The sequence below is a fragment of the Hyperolius riggenbachi genome, chromosome 3, assembly GCF_040937935.1.
Source record: "Hyperolius riggenbachi isolate aHypRig1 chromosome 3, aHypRig1.pri, whole genome shotgun sequence".
Taxonomy (NCBI): Eukaryota; Metazoa; Chordata; class Amphibia; order Anura; family Hyperoliidae; genus Hyperolius; species Hyperolius riggenbachi.
Genome location: NC_090648.1, coordinates 218,676,038 through 218,701,509, shown reverse-complemented (window position 1 = coordinate 218,701,509; position 25,472 = coordinate 218,676,038). Strand labels below are relative to the sequence as shown.

General features: G+C 43.1%; 1 protein-coding gene across 8 annotated transcripts in view; it reads left to right on the top strand.

Annotated features, from left to right (window-relative positions):
• Positions 1 to 25,472, top strand: part of NEO1 (neogenin 1) — a 199,024-nt gene that overhangs the window by 123,644 nt on the left and 49,908 nt on the right. For all 8 annotated transcript variants that reach the window (XM_068275750.1, XM_068275752.1, XM_068275753.1 and 5 more), the window contains exons 2-4: positions 10,340 to 10,657; positions 23,504 to 23,779; positions 23,955 to 24,108. In XM_068275750.1, coding sequence (XP_068131851.1) covers positions 10,340 to 10,657; positions 23,504 to 23,779; positions 23,955 to 24,108 — 748 coding nt within the window. The remainder of the gene's footprint in view (positions 1 to 10,339; positions 10,658 to 23,503; positions 23,780 to 23,954; positions 24,109 to 25,472) is intronic.

Sequence of the window (25,472 nt, the reverse complement as noted above, 5' to 3'; positions counted from 1 at the left end):
GCCTAAAAGTGTTCATTGGACTTTGGGCCCCTTAGCGCAGTTAGGCTGCAAAAAAGTGCCACACATGTGGTATTGTCGTACTCAGGAGAAGTAGTATAATGTGTTTTGGGGTGTATTTTTACACATACCCATGCTGGGTGGGAGAAATATCTCTGTAAATGACAATTGTTTGATTTTTTTTTTTTACACACAATTGTCCATTTACAGAGATATTTCTCCCACTCAGCATGGGTATGTGTAAAAATACACCCCAAAACACATTATACTACTTCTCCTGAGTACGGCGATACCACATGTGTGGCACTTTTTTGCACCTTAACTGCGCTAAGGGGCCCAAAGTCCAATGAGTACCTTTAGGATTTCACAGGTCATTTTTGTTTCAAGACTACTCCTCACGGTTTAGGGCCCCTAAAATGCCAGGGCAGTATAGGAACCCCACTAATGACCCCATTTTAGAAAAGACACCCCAAGGTATTCCGTTAGTAGTACGGTGAGTTCATAGAAGATTTTATTTTTTGTCGCAAGTTAGCGGAAATTGATTTTAATAGTTTTTTTTCACAAAGTGTCATTTTCCGCTAATTTGTGACAAAAAATAAAATCTTCTATGAACTCACCATACTCCTAACGGAATACCTTTGGGGGTCTTCTAAAATGGGGTCACTTGTGGGGTTCCTATACTGCCCTGGCATTTTAGGGGCCCTAAACCGTGAGGAGTAGTCTTGAAACCAAATGTCGCAAAATGACCTGTGAAATCCTAAAGGTACTCATTGGACTTTTGGCCCCTTAGCGCAGTTAGGGTGTTAAAAAGTGCCACACATGTGGCACCGCCTTACTCAGGAGAAGTAGTATAATGTGTTTTGGAGTGTATTTTTACACATACCCATGCTGGGTGGGAGAAATATCTCTGTAAATGACAATTGTTTGATTTTTTTTTTTTACACATAATTGTCCATTTACAGAGATATTTCTCCCACCCAGCATGGGTATGTGTAAAAATACACCCCAAAACACATTATACTACTTTTCCTGAGTACGGCGGTACCACATGTGACACTTTTTTGCAGCCTAGGTGCGCTAAGGGGCCCAACGTCCTATTCACAGGTCATTTGGAGGCATTTGTTTTCTAGACTACTCCTCGCGGTTTAGGGCCCCTAAAATGCCAGGGCAGTATAGGAACCCCACAAGTGACCCCATTTTAGAAGACCCCCCAAGGTATTCCGTTAGGTGTATGGCGAGTTCATAGAAGATTTTATTTTTTTTCACAAGTTAGTGAAAATTACACTTTGTGAAAAAAAAAAAAAACAATAAAAATCAATTTCCGCTAACTTTTGACAAAAAATAAAATCTTCTATGAACTTGTCATACACCTAACAGAATACCTTGGGGTGTCTTTTTTTCTAAAATGGGGTCACTTGTGGGGTTCCTATACCGCTCTGGCATTTTACGGGCCCAAAACCGTGAGTAGTCTGGAAACCAAATGTCTCAAAATGACTGTTCAGGGGTATAAGCATCTGCAAATTTTGATGACAGGTGGTCTGAGGGGGCGAATTTTGTGGAACCGGTCATAAGCAGGGTGGCCTTTTAGATGACAGGTTGTATTGGGCCTGATCTGATGGATAGGAGTGCTAGGGGGGTGACAGGAGGTGATTGATGGGTGTCTCAGGGGGTGGTTAGAGGGGAAAATAGATGCAATCAATGCACTGGGGAGGTGATCGGAAGGGGATCTGAGGGTTTGGCCGAGTGATCAGGAGCCCACACGGGGCAAATTGGGGCCTGATCTGATGGGTAGGTGTGACAGGAGGTGATTGATGGGTGTCTCAAGGTGTGATTAGAGGGGGGAATAGATGCAAGCAATGCACTGGCGAGGTGATCAGGGCTGGGGTCTGAGGGTGTTCTGAGGGTGTGGGCGGGTGATTGAGTGCCCTAGGGGCAGAAAGGGGTCTAATCTGATAGGTAGCAGTGACAGGGGGTGATTGATGGGTAATTAGTGGGTGTTTAGGGTGGAGAACAGATGTAAACACTGCACTTGGGAGGTGATCTGACGTCGGATCTGCGGGCGATCTATTGGTGTGGGTGATCAGATTGCCCGCAACGGGCAGGTTAGGGGCTGATTGATGGGTGGCAGTGACAGGGGGTGATTGACAGGTGATTGACAGGTGATCAGTGGGTTATTACAGGGAAGAACAGATGTAAATATTGCACTGGCGAATTGATAAGGGGGAGTCTGAGGGCAATCTGAGCATGTAGGCGGGTGATTGGGTGCCCGCAAGGGGCAGATTAGGGTCTGATCTTATGGGTAACAGTGACAGGTGGTGATAGGGGGTGATTGATGGGTAATTAGTGGGTGTTTAGGGTAGAGAACAGATGTAAACACTGCACTTGGGAGGTGATCTGACGTCTGATCTGCGGGCGATCTATTGGTGTGGGTGGGTGATCAGATTGCCCGCAAGGGGCAGGTTAGGGGCTGATTGATGGATGGCAGTGACAGGGGGTGATTGATGGGTGGCAGTGACAGGGGGTGATTGACAGGTGAACAGGGGGATAGATGCATACAGTACACAGGGGGGGGGGTCTGGGGAGAATCTGAGGGGTGGGGGGTGATCAGGAGAGAGCAGGGGGCAGTTTAGGGAATAAAAAAAAATAGCGTTGACAGACAGTGACAGGGAGTAATTGATGGGTGATCTGGTGCAAACAGTTGTCTGGGGGGTGGGCAGGGTGGGGGGGGGGTGTCTGAGGGGTGCTGTGGGCGATCGGGGGGGGGGGGGGGGGGGGGATCAGTGTGCTTGGGTGCAGACTAGGGTGGCTGCGGCCTGCCCTGGTGGTCCCTCGGACACTGGGACCACCAGGGCAGGAGACAGCCTGTATAATACACTTTGTATACATTACAAAGTGTATTATACACTTTGTATGCGGCGATCCGGGTGCTAGTAACCCGCCGGCGCTTCCGAACGGCCGGCGGGTTACAGCGCGAGGGGGGCGGAGCCAGTCCCCGGCGGAGGATCGCATCACGGATGACGCGATCGCTCCGCCCATGCCCCTAAAAGGACCACCGCCTCTGGGCATGAGCTGGTCCTTGCGGGATCCACTTTCCGGCCGCCCCTGCGCGGTCGGTAAGTGGTTAAGGTTCCCTTTAACCACCTTAGCGGTATGGACGAGCTCAGCTCGTCCATTACCGCCAGAGGGTGCCGCTCAGGCCCTGCTGGGCCGATTTTGATCAAATAAAGAGCAGCACACGCAGCCGGCACTTTGCCAGCCGCGTGTGCTGCCCGATCGCCGCCGCTCTGCGGCGATTCGCCGCGAGCAGCGGCGAAAGAGGGTCCCCCCAGCCGCCTGAGCCCTGCGCAGCCGGAACAAATAAGGGCTGGATCGGAGGCGGCGGACGTCGGCTGACGTCCATGACGTCACTCCGCTCGTCGCCATGGCGACGGGAGAAGCCAAACACGGAAGGCTGCTCATTGCGGCCTCCCGTGTTACTTTTGGCCGCCGGAGGTGATCAGAAGAACGCCTCCGGAGCGCCATCTAGTGGGCTTTCATGCAGCCAACTTTCAGTTGGCTGCATGAAATAGTTTTTTTTTTTTTTTTTTAAAAAACCCTCATGCAGCCGCCCTGGCGATCTTAATAGAACGCCAGGGTGGTTAAAGTATTAGAGACGCAGGATCAACAGGAGAGTCGGGCAACTGGTATTATTTTTAAAGGAAAAATCCATATCCTTCTCAGTTTAGGTTCCCTTTAAAGAATCTAGACTAGCAGCACTCAAGCTATAGTCTTAATAGATTTTGTGTAAATTCATTTTTTTGTATTAGATATATTGTTTAACCTATATTCTATACTAACTACATTGTATGAATACCATAATAGAACAATATAATTGGGTCCTTAGCTAAAAACCATAATTTAACACGGGCCTTGCTATCAGTCAGTGGCTCTAGGCAACCGTTTCTTGATAAATTTCTGCTAGATCATGAACCAATTGTGTTGTAGTCCCTGTGTACACGCCAAAAGAAGTATGGAAACTGCATTGTAAGATTTATCGCACAGGGATTTGGATTGTTTTGCTTCCTGTAAAATAGTTGAATTATAAAACTACTACTAAATTAATGTTGAATGTTAAATGCCTGTTTGCAGTTAACATGGTCTTCATGTAATCATGTGGTGACTGACACCCCCCTTCCCCCTTAAGCATTGGTAGTTGCTCTTCACTTTAAGGAATAATGTACAGTATATTGCTATCCTTTCTTCCTTTTTTTTTTAATTCAATGAGTATACAATAATCCACTTCTATGTAACTTAACAGAATAGATTTGGATGGTAGGGGGCCAAAAGACCAATTTATATTTTCCCTTGTATTTGTTGTTTTGTTTTAAAATAACAAATGAAAATCACAATAATACAATAACGGTAATAAATTACAAATTGCTCAGTAAAGGTTACATCCTGAAGGAAATCTGATTGCTTAGTTCATTTGTACTATAGCGTTGTTTATAATATAGCACAATGATTCTAATGCGTTGTTTTTTTGCTTTGCTCTGTGTTTTTTCTATCCCTATTGATGTTTGTATTCTATGTCTCATCTCAGAGGGGCTGCTGGATTTGATATGTACAGTCTTATCACACAGGACTCAGCCGTGGTTTGCTGCCTCCATATGTCTTTCTCCCTCCCCCTCTCTGGACGAGTGTGCATACCCACACTCAGCCTGCAGTTAGAAATGCAACTTGCTGAGCCCCAGGTATCCATGGAAACGAATGGCATGGGACTTCAGTCTGCCCTCCCCCATTTCTATTATACACATGTCTAAGGAGGGGGCGTGTGATTTGTGGCATGTAGCTAGAAGCAGAGGGGGCTGTTGGTGTGCTTTGGGGGTATGTAACATTCCTCTGATAGATGTATTTGGTGGTGGTGGTGGGGGGGGGGTGCTAAAATTATTATAGCGGGTAAGGGAGAACCATTTATCACTGGGAATCAACAGTCCTGCTGGACCCTGGCAGTGTGTTTACTTGCGCGCCCCCTTTTTTCATGCTGACGTATCACTTCCATTTTGGCTCCAGACTGTTCTTTTTCACAATGACTACATCTGTTCATTCGTTTACCTGAGATGTTTTTCCCTCTTCATTATGGAAATGTTAACCTGAGGAAAAATAGTCCTAAGCTATAATTAGATTACGCACTGGGGTTTTGTAAGCCTTCTAAACTGCATGCATCCCCATTTAGCCCGCGATATACTATTAGGTTGAATTATCTTGTTCTACAGAGCGCCTGTGGACTTGTTGGAATACACGCATGAAATAAATCTTCAGTTGTCATAAATTATTATTATTATTTAGTATTTATATAGCGCCGACATATAACGCAGCGCTGTACAGAGTATATATATATATATATCTTGTCACTAACTGTCCCTCAAAGGAGCTCACAATCTAATCCCTACCATTGCCATATGTCTATATTATGTAGTGTAAGTACTGTAGTCTAGGGCCAATTTTAGGGGGAGCCAATTAACTTATCCGTATGTTTTTTTGGGGGGAATGTGGGAGGAAACCGGAGTGCCCGGAGGAAACCCACGCAGACACGGAGAGAACATACAAACTCTTTTGCAGATAGTGCCCTGGCTGGGATTCGAACCAGTGACCCAGCGCTGCAAGGCGAGAGAGCTAACCACTACGTGCTGCAGCAATAAATGCCATGATGCGGTGTAGCTGCTCAGTCACTCCCACCTCTATGCCGGGAATGTATGTGTACTTTTCATTATGATGGGTGACAGAGGGTTGATACGCATGTTGTAAATAAAACACTGCCCTTGTAATCAATTGTGTAGCCAGTTCTATGTATCACTTCTCCTCAAGCCTGTCCACCAGCCAAGCATGAGCACCATTTGTAATTTATTTCTTCGGAATGATGACTGGCTCAACTTGCCCTTTTGCAGGCTTTTTTGTGCCAGCTGTGCGGTTATGTTTTATGAAAGCACTGTACCGAGAGGAATATGAAGGCCCCACTGTACGCATTTCCTTTTAAACACCAGTTACTGGGCAGCCCTGCTGATCCTCTGCCTCTTATACTTTTAGCCATAGCCCCTGAACAAGCATATGCAGATCAGGCGTTTCTGACATTGTCAGATCTGACAAGATTAGCCACTTGCGTATTTCTAGTATTATTCAAACACTATTGCAGCCAAAAAGACCAGCAGGGCTGCCAGGCAACTGGTATTGTTTAAAAAGAAATACATATGACAGCCTCCATATTCTTATTGCTTCAGTTTTCCTTTAAGCAAAATGACTTTATATCGGCAGGCATTTGTAAATATTGCATGTGGCATGACGTGCAGTACTGATCAAGATCTACAAGCATCTCGGTTGCAAAAACTTTTATTGATCTAATACAGCACCATAGTACACACCATACAATTTTTTTGTAAGATTTTCTGTAATGCTGGGAATACACGGGTACGTTTTTTGCTAAGAATCGTTCTGATAGATTCCTTCGATGATAAAATTCCGACATGTCCGATGTTCTGCTCGATTCGTTTCCGCTCGATTTCTCATAGAAGTGAATGGAAAAAAGATAAGAAAAACGAGTGGAAGATAAGAGAATCGAGCAGAAAATCGAATGGCTAAAGCTGCATACACACGGGGCACAATTGTCCCCCGTTGCATGGCTACAAGAAACCAGGGAGCGACAGCAGCTATCTACACGTCTCGCCAGAAAGGCAGAGACGCGGCAGAAGCTGTCTGTGAATGGAGCATCCCCCAGCCGAATGCTCCATTCACTTGCATTGGGTCTCCTGTCGCTAGTCCGCATACACACGCGGACTAGCGACAATTGCGGCGAAGTTGCGGCGACAGCTGTTGCTGGCGATTGAGCAAGTCAATCACCTGGCAACAGCTCTGAGTAGCGACGGTTTGGGGCGCGCGCCATACACACGGGCGACCTGTTGCCGCAACACTCGCGTGCCACGTGGTTGCAGCGACAGCTGTACCCCGTGTGTATGAGCCATAATAGATTGCGCGCCGAATCGAACGCGAAAAATTTACCATGTATTCCCAGCATAAAGTTAACTTTGTCTCCTGCGTGCACAGCCTTAAAGCGCACTTAAAGAGACACTGAAGCGAAAAAACAATTATGATATTATGATTTGTATGTGTAGTGCAGCTAAGAAATAAAACATTAAGATCAGATACATCAGTCTAATTGTTTCCAGTACAGGAAGAGCTAAGAAACTCCAGTTGTTATCTCTATGCAAAAAAGCCATTAAGCTCTATGACTTTCAAAGTCGTGGAGAGGGCTGTTTTCTGACTTTTATTATCTCAACTGTTATTGAACTATTTACTTTTCCTCTGCCAGAGGAGAGGTCATTAGTTCACAGACTGCTCTGAAAGAATCATTTTGAATGCTGAGTGTTGTGTAATCTGCACATATTAGAGAATGATGCAATGTTAGAAAAAACACTATATACCTGAAATTAAAAATTTGAGAATATTTTCTTTGCTGCTAATCTTCTAGTAATTATTCATAATACACAACCAATTCATTATATCATATATTTTTTTTCGCTTCAGTGTCTCTTTAAAGTGTGAGGAATATGGAGGCTGCTATATTTAGTTCCTTTTAAACAATGCTAAAAGTGCTGTTGTGGGTCCCAGGTTTAATGCTTTTTTTTTCTGGAGTGGGGAAATTTTAGTAACCCACAATGAATTAACTCCACACTCACAGTATACCACACTCACTGTATTCCACCATTAGGATAGCATAATGTTATCTTGTAGCAGTTCACAGGCCTCCTAAAACTGCAGGATGGCCCCTTGAGCACTCCCTTAGGGCTGGAACCCACAGGAACGCTTTTGGCAGCGTTTTGGCAGCACTGCGATACGCTAGCAGTTTGCCAAAACGCTGGGCTAATGTTAATGGATGGGGCAACTTCCACAGGAGCGTTTGCGTTTACCAGAAACGCAAACGCAGGACCTGCAGCATTTTGGGAGCGTTAGCGCTTCAATGTAAAGTATTGAAACGCTAGCAGAAACGCTCAGCAAAACCTAAGCTGAGCGGTTTTGCTAGCGTTTTGCGGTTCAGCACACTGTAACAAAATTAAAAATAATTCACAGGACCAATCAGGATAAAAACGCAAAACGCTACGCACCAGCCGGGCAAAAAAATACAATGTTGCAAAACACGATCAAAAACGCGCATGAATCTGCTTGCAAACCACTCAGACAAAACGCTAGCGGTTGCGTTTTGCGTTTGCTGATTTCAGTGGGTTCCAGGCCTTAGTGGCTGCCGCTCTTGAGCGCTTTGAGTCCAGCAGGAGAGAAGCGCTCTACAAATGTCAGGATTACATATTCATATGTAAGGAGGATAATGAAGTTTTCAAATAATAAAAATGTATTCATTTTTATATATTTATCTCCCCCTTTTTGACAGACTCTTTAAATGATCTTGCCTTTACCCAAGTGTTTTGGATTGCTATAGTGAGTGGCAAACTTGCCTTGATTTATTGATTTCTATATGGCAAGGTGTGAAATGAACACCGATGTCATTGTGCAGCAGGGCTGAGGATTTTCCATTCCGATTTGTTCAGTTTCTAAAAGCAGTATATGAAAACTTTGTTGCTGCTTGCCACATTTATAAGAATATATGTTACACTTTCAGTCTGTGCTTTAGGAGCCTTCTCTGCACTGTTCTGCTGTGTGAAGGAAGTGCTGAGGGAAGGGGATGGGTTAGATCAGTGTCTGCTTGCCCTTACACACAGACATGTTATGGAAGAACTACTGAGTTTGCTGATTTTCACGCTGGGAAGAGGTGAGCTGGCACTGTGCCACTGTGCCATCCACTGCCTCTACCATTGTTTGCACTGCTTGCTAAGTGTTATCTGTTCTCTCTTTCAGTGCTGAACAGATGTTCAGAGTGCCTACAATGATCTCAGCCATTCTGTCTCCCACCTCACATTTAGAGACTTTGTCATTGCACTTTGTGCATTTATTGTGAGCAAGATGTGTAAATAAGTTTAATATGTATAATGAGCTCGGGGGGTGGGATGTTTGAAGAGAAAAGTGTTTGCATCACGTTTGCCACACATGTTAGTTATTTTTTCCAAATGTTGGTTGCAGAGACTATTTGATTGTACTGAAAAGAATTTGTGTGACCAAACTGCATTCCCACACACAGTTTTATAAAATAAGTTACATGGCAAAATAATGGTAAGATTTATGACAGCGTTACAGCAAATCACACATTACGCATGTAATGAGCTAGTGTGAATAGAATGGTAGCTGATATTTTTGTATTTCTTAACTATTTATTTATTTCATTTATTTAGAGCTTTAATCTTAACACTGACCTAAAAATAGTCTTCGATGAGTTACTTTTAAAGTTTTTGTATTTCTGCATGCATTTTGCAGACCACAGGTTAATTAGGATCCAAAGTAACAGCCAGGGTATGTTTTTTTTGTTGTTGGGTTTTTTTTTTATATATACTTTTGAATTGTGTACTCCTATGTTGCTATTACTGTTTTCCCAAGATCACATGAAAGGTGGTGTGTGTGGTTTTAAATGCATACTGGCATTCATTTTTTAGACACAACACTGCAAAGTTATTTGACTTTTGCTTTAGAACTCTCATTTTATGCTTTTGCCTCCTCTATTGAAAATGCAAGCCCAAAGTGGAACTGTATACGGTCTTCCAAAATTATATAATAATTTTATCCTAGTTTATGCTTGACATATAAGCAATAGATGGTCTGATCTGGCAAGTGATGAATCATTGGCCTTTGGAAATTGATCAGGTAGTAGTAATTGATAACTACTACCTTGTCCACTCAATCTATATCCAAATCTGATCAATATTTGAAGAATCAATAGCCTTGTAGTGCAGTCTTATGTGACAAACCACCCCCTGCCAACTTCACAAGGAGATTTCAATGTATCTGTCACCTTTTTGTTCAAACTGCCTAAAAATCAATTGAGAGTTGATTGCTCAGGCATGTTGGGAGCTGTAGATTCCTTGCAAATTCAACAGTTATCAAATTTGGGTGGAAAAATCATTGCATATGACCAGCCTAAAATAATGTTTTAATACATTATTGTATTTAGTATTTTTATATAGCTCTGACATCTTTCACAGCGCTGTACAGAGTCACTCAGAGGGGCTCACAATCCAATACTTACCATAATCATATGTCCAGCATAGTCTAGGTCAATTAATTTACCTGTATGTTTTTGGGATGTGGGAGGAAGCAGAGTGCCTGCAGGAAAAATGGAAAATGTTTTGTACTGTTACAGACTTCAACCATAAACAACTCTGATAAGTGCAATGTGGCAGGAGAATTAACAGTATGTTTGTCTCTTTCACAGGTTCAGGGTTCAGGACATTTACGCCCTTCTATTTTCTGGCTGAGCCAGTGGACACTGTAACACTACGTGGGACTCCAGCAATCCTGAACTGTTCTGTATATGCTGAACCAGCTGCAAAAATTGAATGGAAAAAAGATGGAACTTTTCTAAATTTAGTGTCTGATGACCGGCGCCGACTTCTTCCAGATGGATCTTTGTTTATTACTAGCGTAGTGCACTCCAAGCACAACAAACCAGACGAGGGGATTTACCAGTGTGTGGCCACAGTGGACAGCTTGGGTAGTATTGTGAGTCGTACGGCAAAACTCTCTGTTGCAGGTGAGAGCTTTGTGGCATATGTTATGTTTTTATATGTGTATGCTGTGTACACCATGCTGTGTCAGTCAAAGATGTACTGTTTGATCATCAGGGGATAGCAGACTTGTGAAAATGTACATCCATCATTATTCAGGTTAAAATTACGGTAGGCTTTGAGACTCTACTAAGTAATTCTCTTATCCTAAGTAACGAGCACTTTTTAGCTGCCCAGAATCAGTGTAAGGCTCCCAGCACAGAATCAGTGTAAGGCTCCCTGCACACTGCATGCGATTCCGATTTTTTTTTAATCGTTTTTACATCTGATTTCCGATTTTTAATAGTTACTGCATGCTGCGTTTTTTCTGCGTTTTTCTGTTGATCGTATTCAGGGAAAATTGGAATCTGATTTTGACAAGCTGAATTGGAATCGCAAATCAGATTTGCAGTGTGCAGGGAGCCTAAAGGTGCCCATTAATGGTACCAATTTTTAATCAGATGCAAACTTTCAAACACTTTTTACGTCTGAAAGTAATCAGAAGGTAATTTTGGATTGTTCCCATAAACGGGTCGATTAGGGCATGTTCTCTTCAGATGCGATTGTAAAATCCAACTTTCGGATCGATGGAATTTTCAGTTCTAATCGACCAAAGAATTTTTTCAAATCCAATTTTTACCAAACTGCGCTGTTTCTGTACAATTTGATCATAAGTATCTGGTGAAAATATTGCACAGTTACTGGCTACCTTAAAGTTGGTCTCACACAATACAAACAAATTCCTAAGTTTTATTTGATAAAATGATCAAATGTATAGCAGTAAGTCAAATCTTTCCAAAGGAATAAAACAAAAAGTTGAGCACATCCACCTGAAGCATGAACATTCACATGGTAGAATTGCACTTTTTTTTTTTCTTGCTGATTTTATTGGGAGGATTATTAATTTCAAAAACTATGTTCTTTGACAGGGTTTTCCACATCTTAAAGGACAAGTGTAGCGAGGGGTATGTGGAGGTTGCCATATTTTTTTTTTCCTTGGAAGCAATACCATATGCCTGGTTATCCTGCTGATCCTCTGCCTCTAATACTCTTAGCCATAGACACTGAACAAGAATATGCAGATCAGGTTTTTCTGACATTTTCAGATCTGACAAGATTCGCTGCATGCTTGGTTCGGGTGTGATTCAGCCAAATAGACCAGCGAGGCTGCCAGGCAACTGCATGGTGTTTTCTGGTGTGATTCAGACACTACTGCAGCTAAAGAGGTCAGCAGGGCTGCCAGGCACCTGGTATTGTTTAAAAGGAAATACATATGGCATCCCCCATATTTGTCTCACTTCAGTTGTCTTTTAAAGGACACCTGAGCTGAGAAGGTTATAGGGGCTCCCATATTTACCATAATTTCTTTTAAACAATACCAGTTTTCTGGCATCCTGCTGATTATTGTGATTTTAGTAGTATCTGGATCACACACTTGAAACCGGCATGCAGTTTACTCTAGTCTACAATCAGAAACCTCTGATCTGCATGCTTGTTCAGGTTCTGTGGCTAAAGGTATTAGAGGCAGAGGATCAATAAGATGAAAGGAAATATGGCCGTCTCCATATCCTTCTTAGTTTAGGAGTCCTTTAAATACTGTTTGGTGAGGAGGTTGCAATGAAGTAAAAGAACAGTGATTGCATCATAGACAAGAATACTTTGTGGAGTCCAGTTAGTTATGCTTGACCTGGTTGTCGCATGTCTGTTTGTATTCCTGGATGTTGGTAGGAAAATTTGGCAGGCTATTACATGGCTTTTTTTTAAGGGTCTTTGGAGATCTAAAGGATCTTTACAATCTTTCCAGCCACAATTTTTGTGCCAGCCAAAATGGTGCTAACCATCACTTAAAGAGTGTCTGAAGTGAAAATAAATCCTGCTTTTTACCTGCTATTTATCGTAAGCAGTATGAGGAGAGGTGAAATACTGCATTCCCACGGCAAAATGAGGGCATTATACCCCCCCAAATCCCCAAGTCAAAAAGTGCTTCCTGTAAGAAGCAGAGCTTTGTGCTGTAGCTCTGACTCCACTGGAGTCAATCTCCACTGATCGCCACCTCTCCCCGCCCCTCTGTCTTCTTTCACAGAGAGGGGCAGGGAGAGGCGGAGATCCACGTGCAGATTGGCTTCAGTAGAGGCAGAGCTACAGCGCTAAGCTATGCCTCCCCAGGCAGCAAAATCCACGACTTTGAAAGTCATGGTATTTTGCCCTGGGATTTGGGGGGGGGGGGGGGTATAAAGCCCACGTTTTGCCGCGGGAATGCAGCATTTCACCTCTGCTCATACTGCTTAAGATAAATAGAAGGTAAAAATCAGGATTTATATTCACTTCAGACTCTATGTAAGGAGTTGGCCTGTAGAGAAAAAGCTTTTGACTGGTTGTCTTGTCTAAAGTTAGCCTATTAATTTGCTAATGGGTATCCTGCTATGTCCATTTCTTACTAACAAGTATACCCAGGTCCTTCCCTCTGTTATAACACACTTTGCTGGTACTGTCATGTACTTAAAACCCCCCTCATTGTCTCAAGCAGTAGTCAAGTGTGTTGGAGTAGCGTCTACCAGGCTTCATACACTTGGTCCGCTGATGCATAATTCATCTGTGGTTCACTATCAATGTAAAGGTATACAATACAGATGTGAAGGAGGTACTCTAAAGGTGTCAAACTTGTTTATTTTTCAGATTGCAAAATACAACATGTTTTGGGATTTCCCCCTCCCTCCGGTGTAAACACAACCTTACAACACAGCAACCTTATATACAATGCTTCACCACACCCTCTGGTCAGTGTGACGACATTGTCCAGGTTAACCCCACAGGGACAGTCCAATTCTTACTGGGTATTACAGTAGTACACTGTAGTGCCCAGTAAGAATTGGATTAACCGCGAGGGGTTAACATGGACAGTTATGTCATACTGACCAGAGAGTGTGGTTTCCAGTTATGGATGTGGTGCACCATTGTATATAAGGTTGCTGTGCTGTAAGGTTGTGTTTACACCTGAGGGAGGTGGAAACTCCATGTTTTTTGGCACCTTTGGAGTGCCTCCTTCACATCTGTATTGTAGTTTGGTCTTAACCAGAGACGTATTTAAACATTTTGGTAGTAATTAAGTATTTTGATGGGGCCCTCAACAAACCTTAAACAACCCCACAGAAACCAGAGACCTCGATATGCTAAGATTTTTCACTTACCCAGGGCTTCCTCCAGCCCCATAAGCACATCTGAGTCCCTCGCCATCCTCCCGCAGTCTGCCGTTAAGCAGCAATCAGCCCTGGTAACTGGCATGCCAGTCATGGTCTTCTGCCCGTGCGCAGACCTCCCATGCATGCACAGAAGGCCCCGACTGACGCAACTGAGCCAGTTACCGGTGCTGGTTCCAACTGAACATAGGGCCAAGGGAGGTGCTTATGTAGCTGCAGGAAGCCCTGGGTAAGTAAAAAAAATCTTGGTCTATCGAGGTCTCTGGTACACGTTAAGTGTGGCCACAATGACAACCCCACTCTTAAACTAGTGTGATCACCATGCCACCCTTATTTCTCCCTCAAAGCAATAACCATGTCAACCCAGCATTGACATGTCCCAAAAATATAGCCATGTAGCCACATGAAGTCTGAGGAGTACTAACACGAGACTGATGCGAAGGAGAAAGCAGCCTCTGGGAAAGTAGATGTGCTGCAGTCCCTCTTACATCTACCTCAGTCACAGAGGAATGAAACCCCAACTGTTTTACCTGCACCTCAGTGTTCTCCCCAGGCTTTTAGCCGGGTGCTCCACCCGGCTAGTTTTAGTGAGCACCCGGCTGTCATTGGCTCACCTCCTCCTATTCTGTAAGTGGAGCTGTGCAGAGAAGCGCTGGCCCTGCATTCTCTTGTATTGACCCACCCGGCTACTTTTTCATGCCACCCGGCTTCTATTTCATGCCACCCGGCTGGAAAAAAAATCTGGGGAGAACACTGCACCTGTTTGCATGGAGTTATTGGAGGCAACCAAGTGAGCTCCAGAGGTTAACCCCCTCTTTTTGGAGGGAGAAAGGATAAGAGGTTTAGGGCCTCTAGCAGACTAGGACCTTCACCTGTAGCTACAGAGGCTGCTTCCCAAGTAGCTATGTGTCTTCGACCAACTCTCTCCCTCCACCACAATAGATACTGTATAGCCATGTTATTCCTCCATAACAAATGTAGACAAGTCCTCAGTCAGCCTTCCCCAAGCAAGCCTTGCTTTGTAGTACAGCTTATAGCGCTTTATTTTTAATTAACATGCAATGTATGGTAAGTTTCCCATTCATATTCTTTCGCCACACTGCCAAAGAAAAAGAAAATGCTGGGGTTGGGCTTTTTCACCTCCTGTATTAGCGGTTTTCTAACATTGAAGCTTTAAATCTTTTGTACCAGCAGTACAATGGAAAAATAAATAAAGAGGTTCCATGCCCTTTAAAAACTTAAATGAAGTTGTTGAGGAAACTACAATTTCTTTTATCGGTCAGCACAAGATTATCCTCGGCTTGGCGCGATCGATGGGAGATTGTGGCAGTGCTGCAGAGTGATTCATTGCGAGCTGAGATGCAGGAGGGGGTAGGCTGAGGATACATTGCCAGCAGGCTCTTAATGAACAGAACATTGATCTCTGACAAGATGTGTTGGTGTCGCTAATTGTATTGTATGGGCTGTGCAAGGTGAAGGGTTACGGCAGGAAGTGACTGAAGAGACTGTACGTTCACACCCAGAGCTTCCTCTGTATCTGTAGCTGTCACTGATGTCTCTGTTTCATCTCTCTCTGCTGGTGCTTTCCTTTCTCAACTTACTATTCCTCCTACGTCGCTATTCTACTCATATTTGTTTGTTTTTTCTGTTTGTATGTACGTGATCACTGGGGACTTACTTATAGAATACAGTTAATGCAGTGAAGGGAATACTACATAAAACATAGGAAACACAGTGCAGAATGAACTAGCAGTCTAATTAGGCACATGGGAAGACCATTACCTGTATCTATTGTCTTCTAAAAGGACAAATGTCTATCAGGCATGCTAGTAGATGTAGAGGTGCTCATGCTGGGGTTCATATTTATAACAATATTGAAAGGTTTAAGCTTGGTGCCAAGTAGCTTTATAGGAACATTTTCTTGTTCATTAAATAGAACCTGAAGCGAGGAAGCTCTCTCTTCAGGTTAGATACTTAGATAAAAGGAAGGCTCTGGATACCATAGAGCCTTCCTTGTCCTCTCTCCATCTTGTTGTTCCACCGGCATCTCTCGTTGAAGTTCTTTTACCTGCAGGTCAAATATCTCTCGCATCCCCAAGTATTTCTGAAGACCAGCAAATGTGTATTACTTACGCATGAGTACAGGCTTCCGTATGTGCAGTACGGATGCACTGATCTCCGGAAGCACTCTGGGATGAGTCCTGAAGCCTACCGAGGAGTGCCAAAGACCTACAGCCAGGTTTGTAAATTCAATAGGGGACAGTGGTGGAATGATGGGATGGAGAGAGGACTGGGAAGGCTCTATGGTATCCAGAGCCTTGCCTCTGCATAGGCAAAAATCTAACCTGAGATTCCTTGCTTCAGGTTACTAGGGCACTATGTAGGCATTATAATCTACCAATTATGAAACTCTTACCCAAAGGTGTTTGGACTAGTCCATCTCCTCATGGGGTATTCTCAGGATTTCTCCTTGAATAGCAGTAGCGTGCAGTACAGCTGCCAGAATACTGTGCACATGAGTAGGCAGCCTGTCTTGCATCTTTGTATAGCTCCTTGCCAGGAAGTGCTTTTGAAACCGTTAAAATAAACTCTGAGAATCACTCGAGGCCAAAGACTAATCCAAAGCCTGTCGGCAAGAGGTCAGAGCTGTCCGATTGCGATACCTTTGTAATTGACAGCTACATAGGAAGTAAAACAATTAAAGCTGGGACGCACTAGAGCGATTTTGGGCTCCAAAACATAGTATACAAGTTGCCTTAACCTCCATGGCGTTCTGATTCCGTGCTGCGCACGGCCGCGGGAGGGTTTTTTTTGCCTAATTTTTTTTCCATGTAGCTAGCCTGTCGCTAGCTACATGCTTCCCCCCCCCCTCCCTGCTCCATCCCTCCCACCCTTCCGATCGCCGCCGGCGTGAAGACCCGTCCGGAAATCCCGTTCTGAACGGGATTTTCTTTAGGGCTTCCACCGTCGCCACGGCGACTATCGGACTGACGTCATCGTCGACGTGGCGTCAGACGGAGTCCCGATCCACCCCTCAGCGCTGCCTGACACTGGGGGGCCCTCTTTCGCGTCGGGTAGCGTCGGATCAGCGGCGAACGGAGAAACTCGCAGCTAGCAAAGTGCTAGCTGCGTGTTTCAAAAAAAAAATAATTATTCAAATCGGCCCACCAGGGCCTGAACGGTGACCTCCGGCGTCTCTGGACGAGCTCAGCTCAGCTCGTCCAGAACGCTAGGGAGGTTAATCGACAGAAAACGCTGCACAAACCACCAACAAACTGCTGACACAAAGCGCTAGTGATTGCGATAGCACTTTGTGATTTCTAGTGTGCCCCTGACCTTAGTGTATTTAGGGCTGATTCACATTACAAGAGCTTTTTAAATGCTAGAGATTTTAACCACTTCAGTACCAGCAGTCTCTGGCCCCTTAATCATTTAATGATCACTCCATGCCAATTGGCGTGGACGCAGCGACAGCCCCATGACCGCCTAATGCCGATTGACATGCAGTCCTGGGGCGTGTCTTGCAGGAGATTGCGCGTGCATCTCCGCATGAATGATGGAGCGGCGATCGCCGTCTATTTACAGAGCACAGTGCTGCGATCTACGGCAGCGCTGTACTGGGGACAGCCGTGTGACACTGCTGTCCCCCTGGCAGGCTCAGGAGTGATGCCTATGACAGCCGGTCACAGTGATTGGCTGGCGGGAGGAGGGAGGGAGGGAATAGGATAAAAAAAAATAGCAAAATGTATTTAAAAATAAATGTAATAAATATTTGTATTAAAAAAAATAACCATTCCAGCAGGTATTAGAGCCCTAGGGGAGGGAATCACTTGTGTGCGGTGTTGCACAAACCTGCAGCGAGCACTTAAATCTGCAGTGGCCTAATTTGTTAAAAATGGCTTGGTCACTAGGGGACGGTTTAAGCCCGTGGTCCTTAAAGAGAACCAGAGACAAAGCACCCTCATGTATTTTATTACATTTATCAGTGGGAACATGACCATAAACACCTACCTTTCTTTTAGTTTAATTGTTCTCTGCTTAATCTGTCTGTTAACCGCTGTGATAAGAATCCCGGACTGAGCATTCAGTCTAGGTTTGACCTGGAATCATTATAGCTGAGTCAGTCTTCTGTGGAGTCTTTTCAAGCCCAAGCCCGCCCCCTCCTGGCTCAGCTTTCCTGCTTTGCATACTCAGAGCTGATGACATGGGAGGGGTTGCTCCTGCAGAAAGAAGCTCTGAAACAGACAAGTGTGATCTGTGTGCACTGTGCAGCCAGTCATTATCTACTGTATGCAGTTTCATTTCTATGAGAGACACTTCCTACAGGCAGCCACACAGCATGCCAGAATAACAAAGTTGAAAGCACACACATGAGAGGCTGCAGCAGCAACCCTGCTTGTCTATAGTCTCATAGAGGCTAGACAGCACATCCAGAACAGCTCATAAACTGGAAGCAGAAGGGATATAAGCGGGCGGCCATATTGGATTTTTCCTGGAGCAATAATAGAAAAAAAAACACTCAAAAAGGCACACCAGAGTGGCGAAATTATCAGGTAGAGCATTTATTCTTTATAAGCTATCGACTGATATGTTTATTTTGTGTGAATCGTTCATCTCTGGTTCCCTTTAAGTGGTTAAAAGCTCTTGATAATGCAGTGCTATGGGTGATTTTTACAAAATCCCATCCAGTGTGAACACTCACATAGAATAACATTAGCAAGAGCTTTTAAAATCACAAAGCGCTTGGAAAAGCTCTTGTAGTGTGAACCAGCCCTTACTCTGGGACAAATGTATGTATGTATGTATGTATGTATGTATGTATGTATGTATGTATGTTTTTATGTATGGGTTTTACACCACAGTGCCTTACCCTTTATAGTGACCAACCTCCAAAAACGTTCGTTTATAGTCCAGCTTGGATATTGACATTATAGTTAAAAGAAAAAAATGAAAATGTGAAACTTGGTTGTGGTAATTTGTACTACATCTGTAAATCATACACATTTTGTTGGTAATCATGATCCTTTGTTATATTAACACATTACACAAATCAGTGGGGCATTTATCGGTCCTATCAAATCGCAGTATTTAAGTAAAATACTTTTTTTGCTATTAATACCTTGCTCCCATAGTTGTGCTTTTGTGTGCCTTTGACTTTGGAAGGTGAGGTACGTTGGGCCAATCATGGAAGATGAGGTACGTTGGGCCAATAAGAGATTTGCGCTTGCTAACATAATGTGCTTTAGGCTTAGAAGATGGAATTTCCTTGCATTACTATGACAAAATTAGGCATTCCCTGTGTGCAATTAGTGGTAGATGAGGTATACTACAGTATATCTGGCATTACCACCTAAAGCCTGGTGCACACCATGCAATTTTCACTAAAGATCCTATGTGAGCAAGCGATCAAATAGTCACTTCTGACATCGAACAGATGTAGAAGAAAGCTACTGTATACATGCAATTTTTGTAATCAGATGTCCAGTCATTTTTCTGATTGGATGTCAATCGAAAAGGAATGGAAAGGACACACGGAACAATAGCCAGTATTTCAATTTGCATTTTCTAGCATGTCTGATCCGATCATGAAAGAGTGTGTGTGTGTGAACACCAGTAGACACTGCACTAGATTTTAGGAGGGCTCCTGGGATTTTTCCTTCCCTGCAGTATATTGGCATTTAATTGACTAATTTTCACTCCATGTATTTGCTCCAGTTACCGTCCTTTCTAGGAGTAATATTGCTCATAGGACCAGAGACAAGTCACATTTACCAGCCTTGGATATGGTCTGGTTTCATTTCTCATAGTTATACATTTTACTCGGGCCTCCCAGGGAACATGCAGAAAGCAGCTTATGGGCAGCAAGCTGTGCCATCTAGTGGTCAGACGTAGGAGCCAGAAATAAAGTAATGCCCTTCAGTTATTTCTGTAAGCTAGGAAAAACAGCTGTGCACCAAACTCATCCCCTGGAATCACCTGGGGTAATAAGTTTTGCACTGTTTCTTTCAGATTGCCACTGAGCAACTACCTGAATACCTGGAAGCAAGCTAGTATAGCAAGTTATATATAACCCTCATGGGTGTCTTAGTGGGTAAGTTATAAATACTGCATTAGGACAAAGTACAATAGCAGGATGGAGCAAAACTGTTACAAAATAAAGCTTGGTGGCATGTAATGATGGACCCAAGTTTTATTTACTGGTTACAGTTACCCTTTGAATTGTTAGTACGCTTAAAATTAAATGTGGTTAAAATGTTTACTTGCAAGACTCTAGTCTGCAAGGCATTATACCTATTTTTTTTACTTTAAAAAAAAAAAACTGAAGTATGATTCACTATGTGCAGAAATAAATGTACCATTATTCTGCTCTCTGTGTGCTGATGAGATCTAAACATGGAGAAGTAATGCTGATATAAGCATGAGCAGGAGAAATGTGTGAAGCCTTGTAAACACATACCCAGTTACTGGGGCAGGAAGTGAAGGGAAATATCCCCAACTGGAGCACAGGTAGCAGAAGTACAGGCTAGAGTTTCAGTTAAACCTTTAGACAAGGGTAAAACTAGTCATGGTTTATCTGGCATTGATGGCCATCTTTAAAGGGACACTTAAGTCAAACAAAAAAAATAGTTTTACTCACCTAGGGCTTCCAATAACCCCCTGCAGCTGTCCGGTACCCTCGCCATCTCCCTCCGATCCTCCTGGCCCCGCCGGCAGCCACTTCCTGTTTCGGTGACAGGAGCTGACAGGCTGGGGACGCGAGTGATTCTTCACGTTCCCAGACACATTAGCACCCTCTATGCTGCTATATGGTATATGATATATGCTATAGCAGCATAGATGGCGCTATTGTGGCCAGGAACGCGAAGAATCACTCGCGTCCCCAGCCTGTCAGCTCCTGTCACCGAAACAGGAAGTGGCTGCCGGCGGGGCCAGGAGGATTGGAGGGAGACGGCGAGGGCACCGGACAACTGCAGGGGGCTATTGGAAGCCCCAGGTGAGTAAAACTCATTTGTTTTTGTTTAAGTGTCCCTTTAAGCAAGCTACTACATAAAGCTTCACACGCCCCTGTTGAGTATCTAGTGTAAACGGTGGCTCCAAAGCATTGGTGAGAGATTTGCCTTGCCAGATCATCTTGTTCAAGCAGGTGTCCCTCTACCCCCTCTAAAGCAGCAGAACATGTTGACTGTGCATCTGTACAATATTCAGCCATGAACTGTCGCCCGAGGGATCACTGTGGGCGGACAGTTTTTATACATGTGTAGGGGACTTAAAGCGGTTTATGAATATTATAGCACTTTAAATAAAGAGCAGTATGCGTTAGAGAGAGGTTGACTTTACAGAACTTGGGCTGACAGTCAAAACGATCAAGAACAGTCGTTTCAGTAATGATGTCTGTATGCACCTTTTATTTAACAACCTAACCAAATGCATTTTATTTTGTTCTTTATAGGATGAGAAGCCATAATATTTCTTATGTCTACTCTCTTTCAGCACAAGCAAATTTATAGACTATTATATTTTTCATTCTTTTTCTGTGTCGGCGTTGGATTGTGCATATATGTTTAGTATAATTATTTGAGAAGTAGCCTCATTAGGTTCACAGATAAACCAGTTTATAGCCTAATACACACCATGCAATATCCCGTCAGATAAATGGGTCGAATAGATAATTTACGACAGGTTCGATCTGATTCCCAATAATTTTTCTAATCGATTTGCATAGAAGTGACCAGAAAAAGATCGGAAATCCGATCGGATGTGTTGGAAATTATCTATCGACCCAACAGATTTCATGTTGGCAACCATGTTTATAAAGGAATGTTTAAAAGTACCGGTATAAACACTGTTGTCATGCTGCTGCACCAGGAAGATGTCTTGAGGTCCCAAGAACACAAACGGGAATATGTTATAGAACCAAAATTCATGTTAAATGGGCATTTTGGGCAGCTTTGATCATTGCTGTTATCTTCTAAACTCCCTGGTGAATTTTTACTGAAAATGAAGGTGATTAGTGAATGCGAACATGTCAAAATGAGCTCAATAACCTGAATCTGTGTACAGACATAATTGATAAGGATTTGTCAACAGTCAATTCTTTTATGGTCTGAAGATTTTATTGTTCATGTTTTCAAGCTCTCATGAGGGAAAAAGATGTGTGCGGCCTGTATTTATCAGTATGTATGGGAATGACTGTTGGATCTTCAAAGACATTTTTCTTCCTAATATAAATTTACAGTCCCGAAGTGCAGCTGAAAACAAAAAATTTCACCGATCGCTATGGACAAGAAGCAAATGCTTTCAACCATTAAAGTGGGCCCAAAAACAGCACCACTGAAAACATAACAATCTTGTTTGGGTAAAGCGCTTAAAATGCATTTACCATATTTTTCAGCATACAACACATTTTTTTTCTCCCATCCATAGAATTAAGAAAAGCCGCTAAGATTGCATCCTGTATAAGATTTGCCCTACTTCACAGAATTTGCACACTGGGTTATGTTGGTTTCCAGAAATTCTTGAATTTAGCTTGTAGGTAGCAACCTCACCAGACAACCATGTAGTCTAACCACTGTTATAATTTTATAAAAAGTCTGAATGTACCCTTTTCAGGTAAATGTTACTGGATTATGTGCTCCTCTGCCCGCCCTGACCAAGAGGTTGAGAACTGTGCAGATCTGGGCAGTTGCTCCCTCCCATAATGCACAACAGTCTTATTGACTTATCCTGCAGCACTCCATATCCAAAGCTGAGAGGGGGACCGAGTGGAAAGAAAAGCAGCATTTTATATAGAGGTTTTTTGTTTTTGTTTTTTTAAATTGAATATTTCAGAAATCCTCTAAATTAGTTTTTTTTAAATAATAATACCTAATAATACCTTTTTTGTATAGCGCTTTTCTCCTGTCGGACTCAAAGAGCTTGCGAGGCAGCCACTAGAGCACACTCAGTAGGCAGTAGCAGTGTTAGGGAGTCTTGCCCAAAGAGCTCCTTACTGAATTAAACAGAAAAAAGGGGCCTTGCACATCCCTGAATAAAACTTTAGCTTTTAATTGAAAAAGTTAAAAGGCATACATTACATATCCCATATAGAGCAGAGAGAGGTACAGGCACTGTTTTTGATCGTTAACATCCATTTACTTTGTTTTCCTTGAGACAGTCTGACACTGGGGATGCCTTCTAATTTTTCTCTTCTCCTGTCACTGCAGAAATGGACAGGCACTCCGCTGGCCTAACCATTTCTGTTAATGGTCCTTACCTTACTAATAAGTACCATAGATACCACTATTTTAATAATATCAAACCTATGTGTTATTTTTCTTCAATATCAAACATGTATGGATTTATTTGCCAAAGTTTATTTTTACCATCCACCAGTGTTCTTCAGTCTTTTATTGTGTGACACTCTCAATAAATAAATAGTAGGGCCATCTAGCTTTAAAGAGATTGAACTATTCAGTTGATAATTTGTTGATGAATGTTTCAATGTTATCTGATATTGAAGCACCAGCTATGTCTCATTTAAATGGATGACCTTACTTACTCTGTTCCAAGAGTTCATACTGTGTTGTATAGTGTCTTCTTGTTACAAATGTTTATGAACTTTTTCATCTTGAATGATTTATTTGCATATTGTTCCAGGTCTTCCTCGATTTGCTAGCCAGCCAGAGCCTTCTTCTGTTTATGTTGGAGACAGCATGGTACTAAGCTGTGATGTTAGTCCAGAATTGGTATCGTTTGTTCACTGGGAGCAGGACAAGTCCTTGCGAGAGCTGGATGACCGAGTCATTTTGCTACCTAATGGCAGCTTAGTTATCAGCAATGCCAATGAGAGTGATGCTGGCCTCTATCGGTGTGGAGTGGGAAGTGGGGCCTCCCTCAAATACAGTGAAGAGGCAGAGATTAAAATACTGCAAGGTAACAAATGCTTTTTCTTGTTATTTCTAGAGTACCCAATAAGCACAAGCTTCTTACTACTGGTAGTTGTAAGTGTTGGATTTATTAAAACTGTTTTTTTTTGCTTCAACTATTTAAAAAAGAAAAATAATGGCTAAACTATTTCTCTTCTCTTTTTGCTTCTTTTTTTTTTCAGAAACTGGAGAGGATCGCTCTCTAGTATTTCTGCGCCAACCGGTTTCAGTCACAAGTGCAGTGGGTCAAATGGCAATATTAACCTGTGTGATGTCAGGCTATCCTGCTCCCATTGTACACTGGAGCCACAAACTCGAAGAAATCGTTTTTGGGAGGTAAATCTGTCTTGCTGGCTTATTTATGATGCATATTTAGATTGGCACACATCTGTGTATTAATTACAGTATATCAGCCCCGTCAGAGCTGCTTCTGACAGGAGCTGATATACTGCTGTATGTTGATCCACTGTACACTGTTTTTTCTTCCTGACAAAGCCCCTCTGGGTGAAAATGTTCAAGTTTGTGACACTGTGAATATTTGCTCTTTTGTCTTCCCACAACAGCAGTTAGTATTTTCTAGGGTTCAAATCCTGGCTAGGGTAAGTACTTATTCAGTAAGGAGTTTAAGGCAAGACTCCCTAACACTGCAGGGTGGCCTCTTGAGCGCATTCCAGTGGCTGCAGCTCTTGAGTGCTTTGAGTCCGACAGGAGAAAAACACTATAAAAAGTTTGGATTATTAAGTACCCCTAGTATGAGGAAGCCCTCTTCCCCATAGCCATATATGCTCCCAGGTGTAAGACAGCCCTCCTCCCTATAGCCAGATGTGCAAGTAAATTTTCCCTACCCCATACAGTGGGTGAATGCTGGAATTTAAACCAAGAACCTTTGAAACAATATCTGGCACTATTTTAAACAATACAATAACATTTACAAATTGCCTTTCTTCCATAGGACTCAAAGCGCATATACCAGTATATGCCTCAGATCAATACAGGGTTGCAGGCTGGACTGTGTCAAAAAGGAAATAGTCAGGTGTTCATTAATGCCAGACTAAACAGGTGGCTTTTCAGTTTATACTTAAACTGAACCCGAGTTGAGCGTGATATGGGAGCTGCCGTATTTATTTCATTTTAAGTAATACCAGTTGCCTAAAAGCACTGCTGATCCACTGTCTCTAATACTTTCAGCCAAAGACCCTGAATCAGCATGCAGCAGATCAGGTGTTTCTGACAATATTGTCTGAACTGACAGGATTAGCTGCATGCTTGTTTCTGGTGTAATTCAGACACTACTACAGCCAAACAGATCAGGAGAGATGCCAGGCAATTGGTATTGTTTAAAAGGAAATTAATATGGCAGCCTCCATATCCTTCTCACCTTGGGTTCACTTTAACCTCCCTGGCGTTATGATTATTTCCGGATTTTAGTGTCTGAGAGTGCTGCAATTTTTTCACTCTTTTAGACACCAAAAATCATACTGCTAGATAGATCTGCGTCAGCCCTGGACATAGCAACACCTCCCATGGATCCAGCTCTGGGTTTCCACTCTGAGCTGCAGATTACCATCCCAACCCTGACTCGGGATTACCAATAGGGAGGTGTGCTTTCATGGAGAAGTCCTGATTGGGTGTGGCAGAGAGTTCCAAAGTGTAGGGGCAGTATGACAGAAGGCTCTGTCTCTACAAAGGTTTTGAGCTAG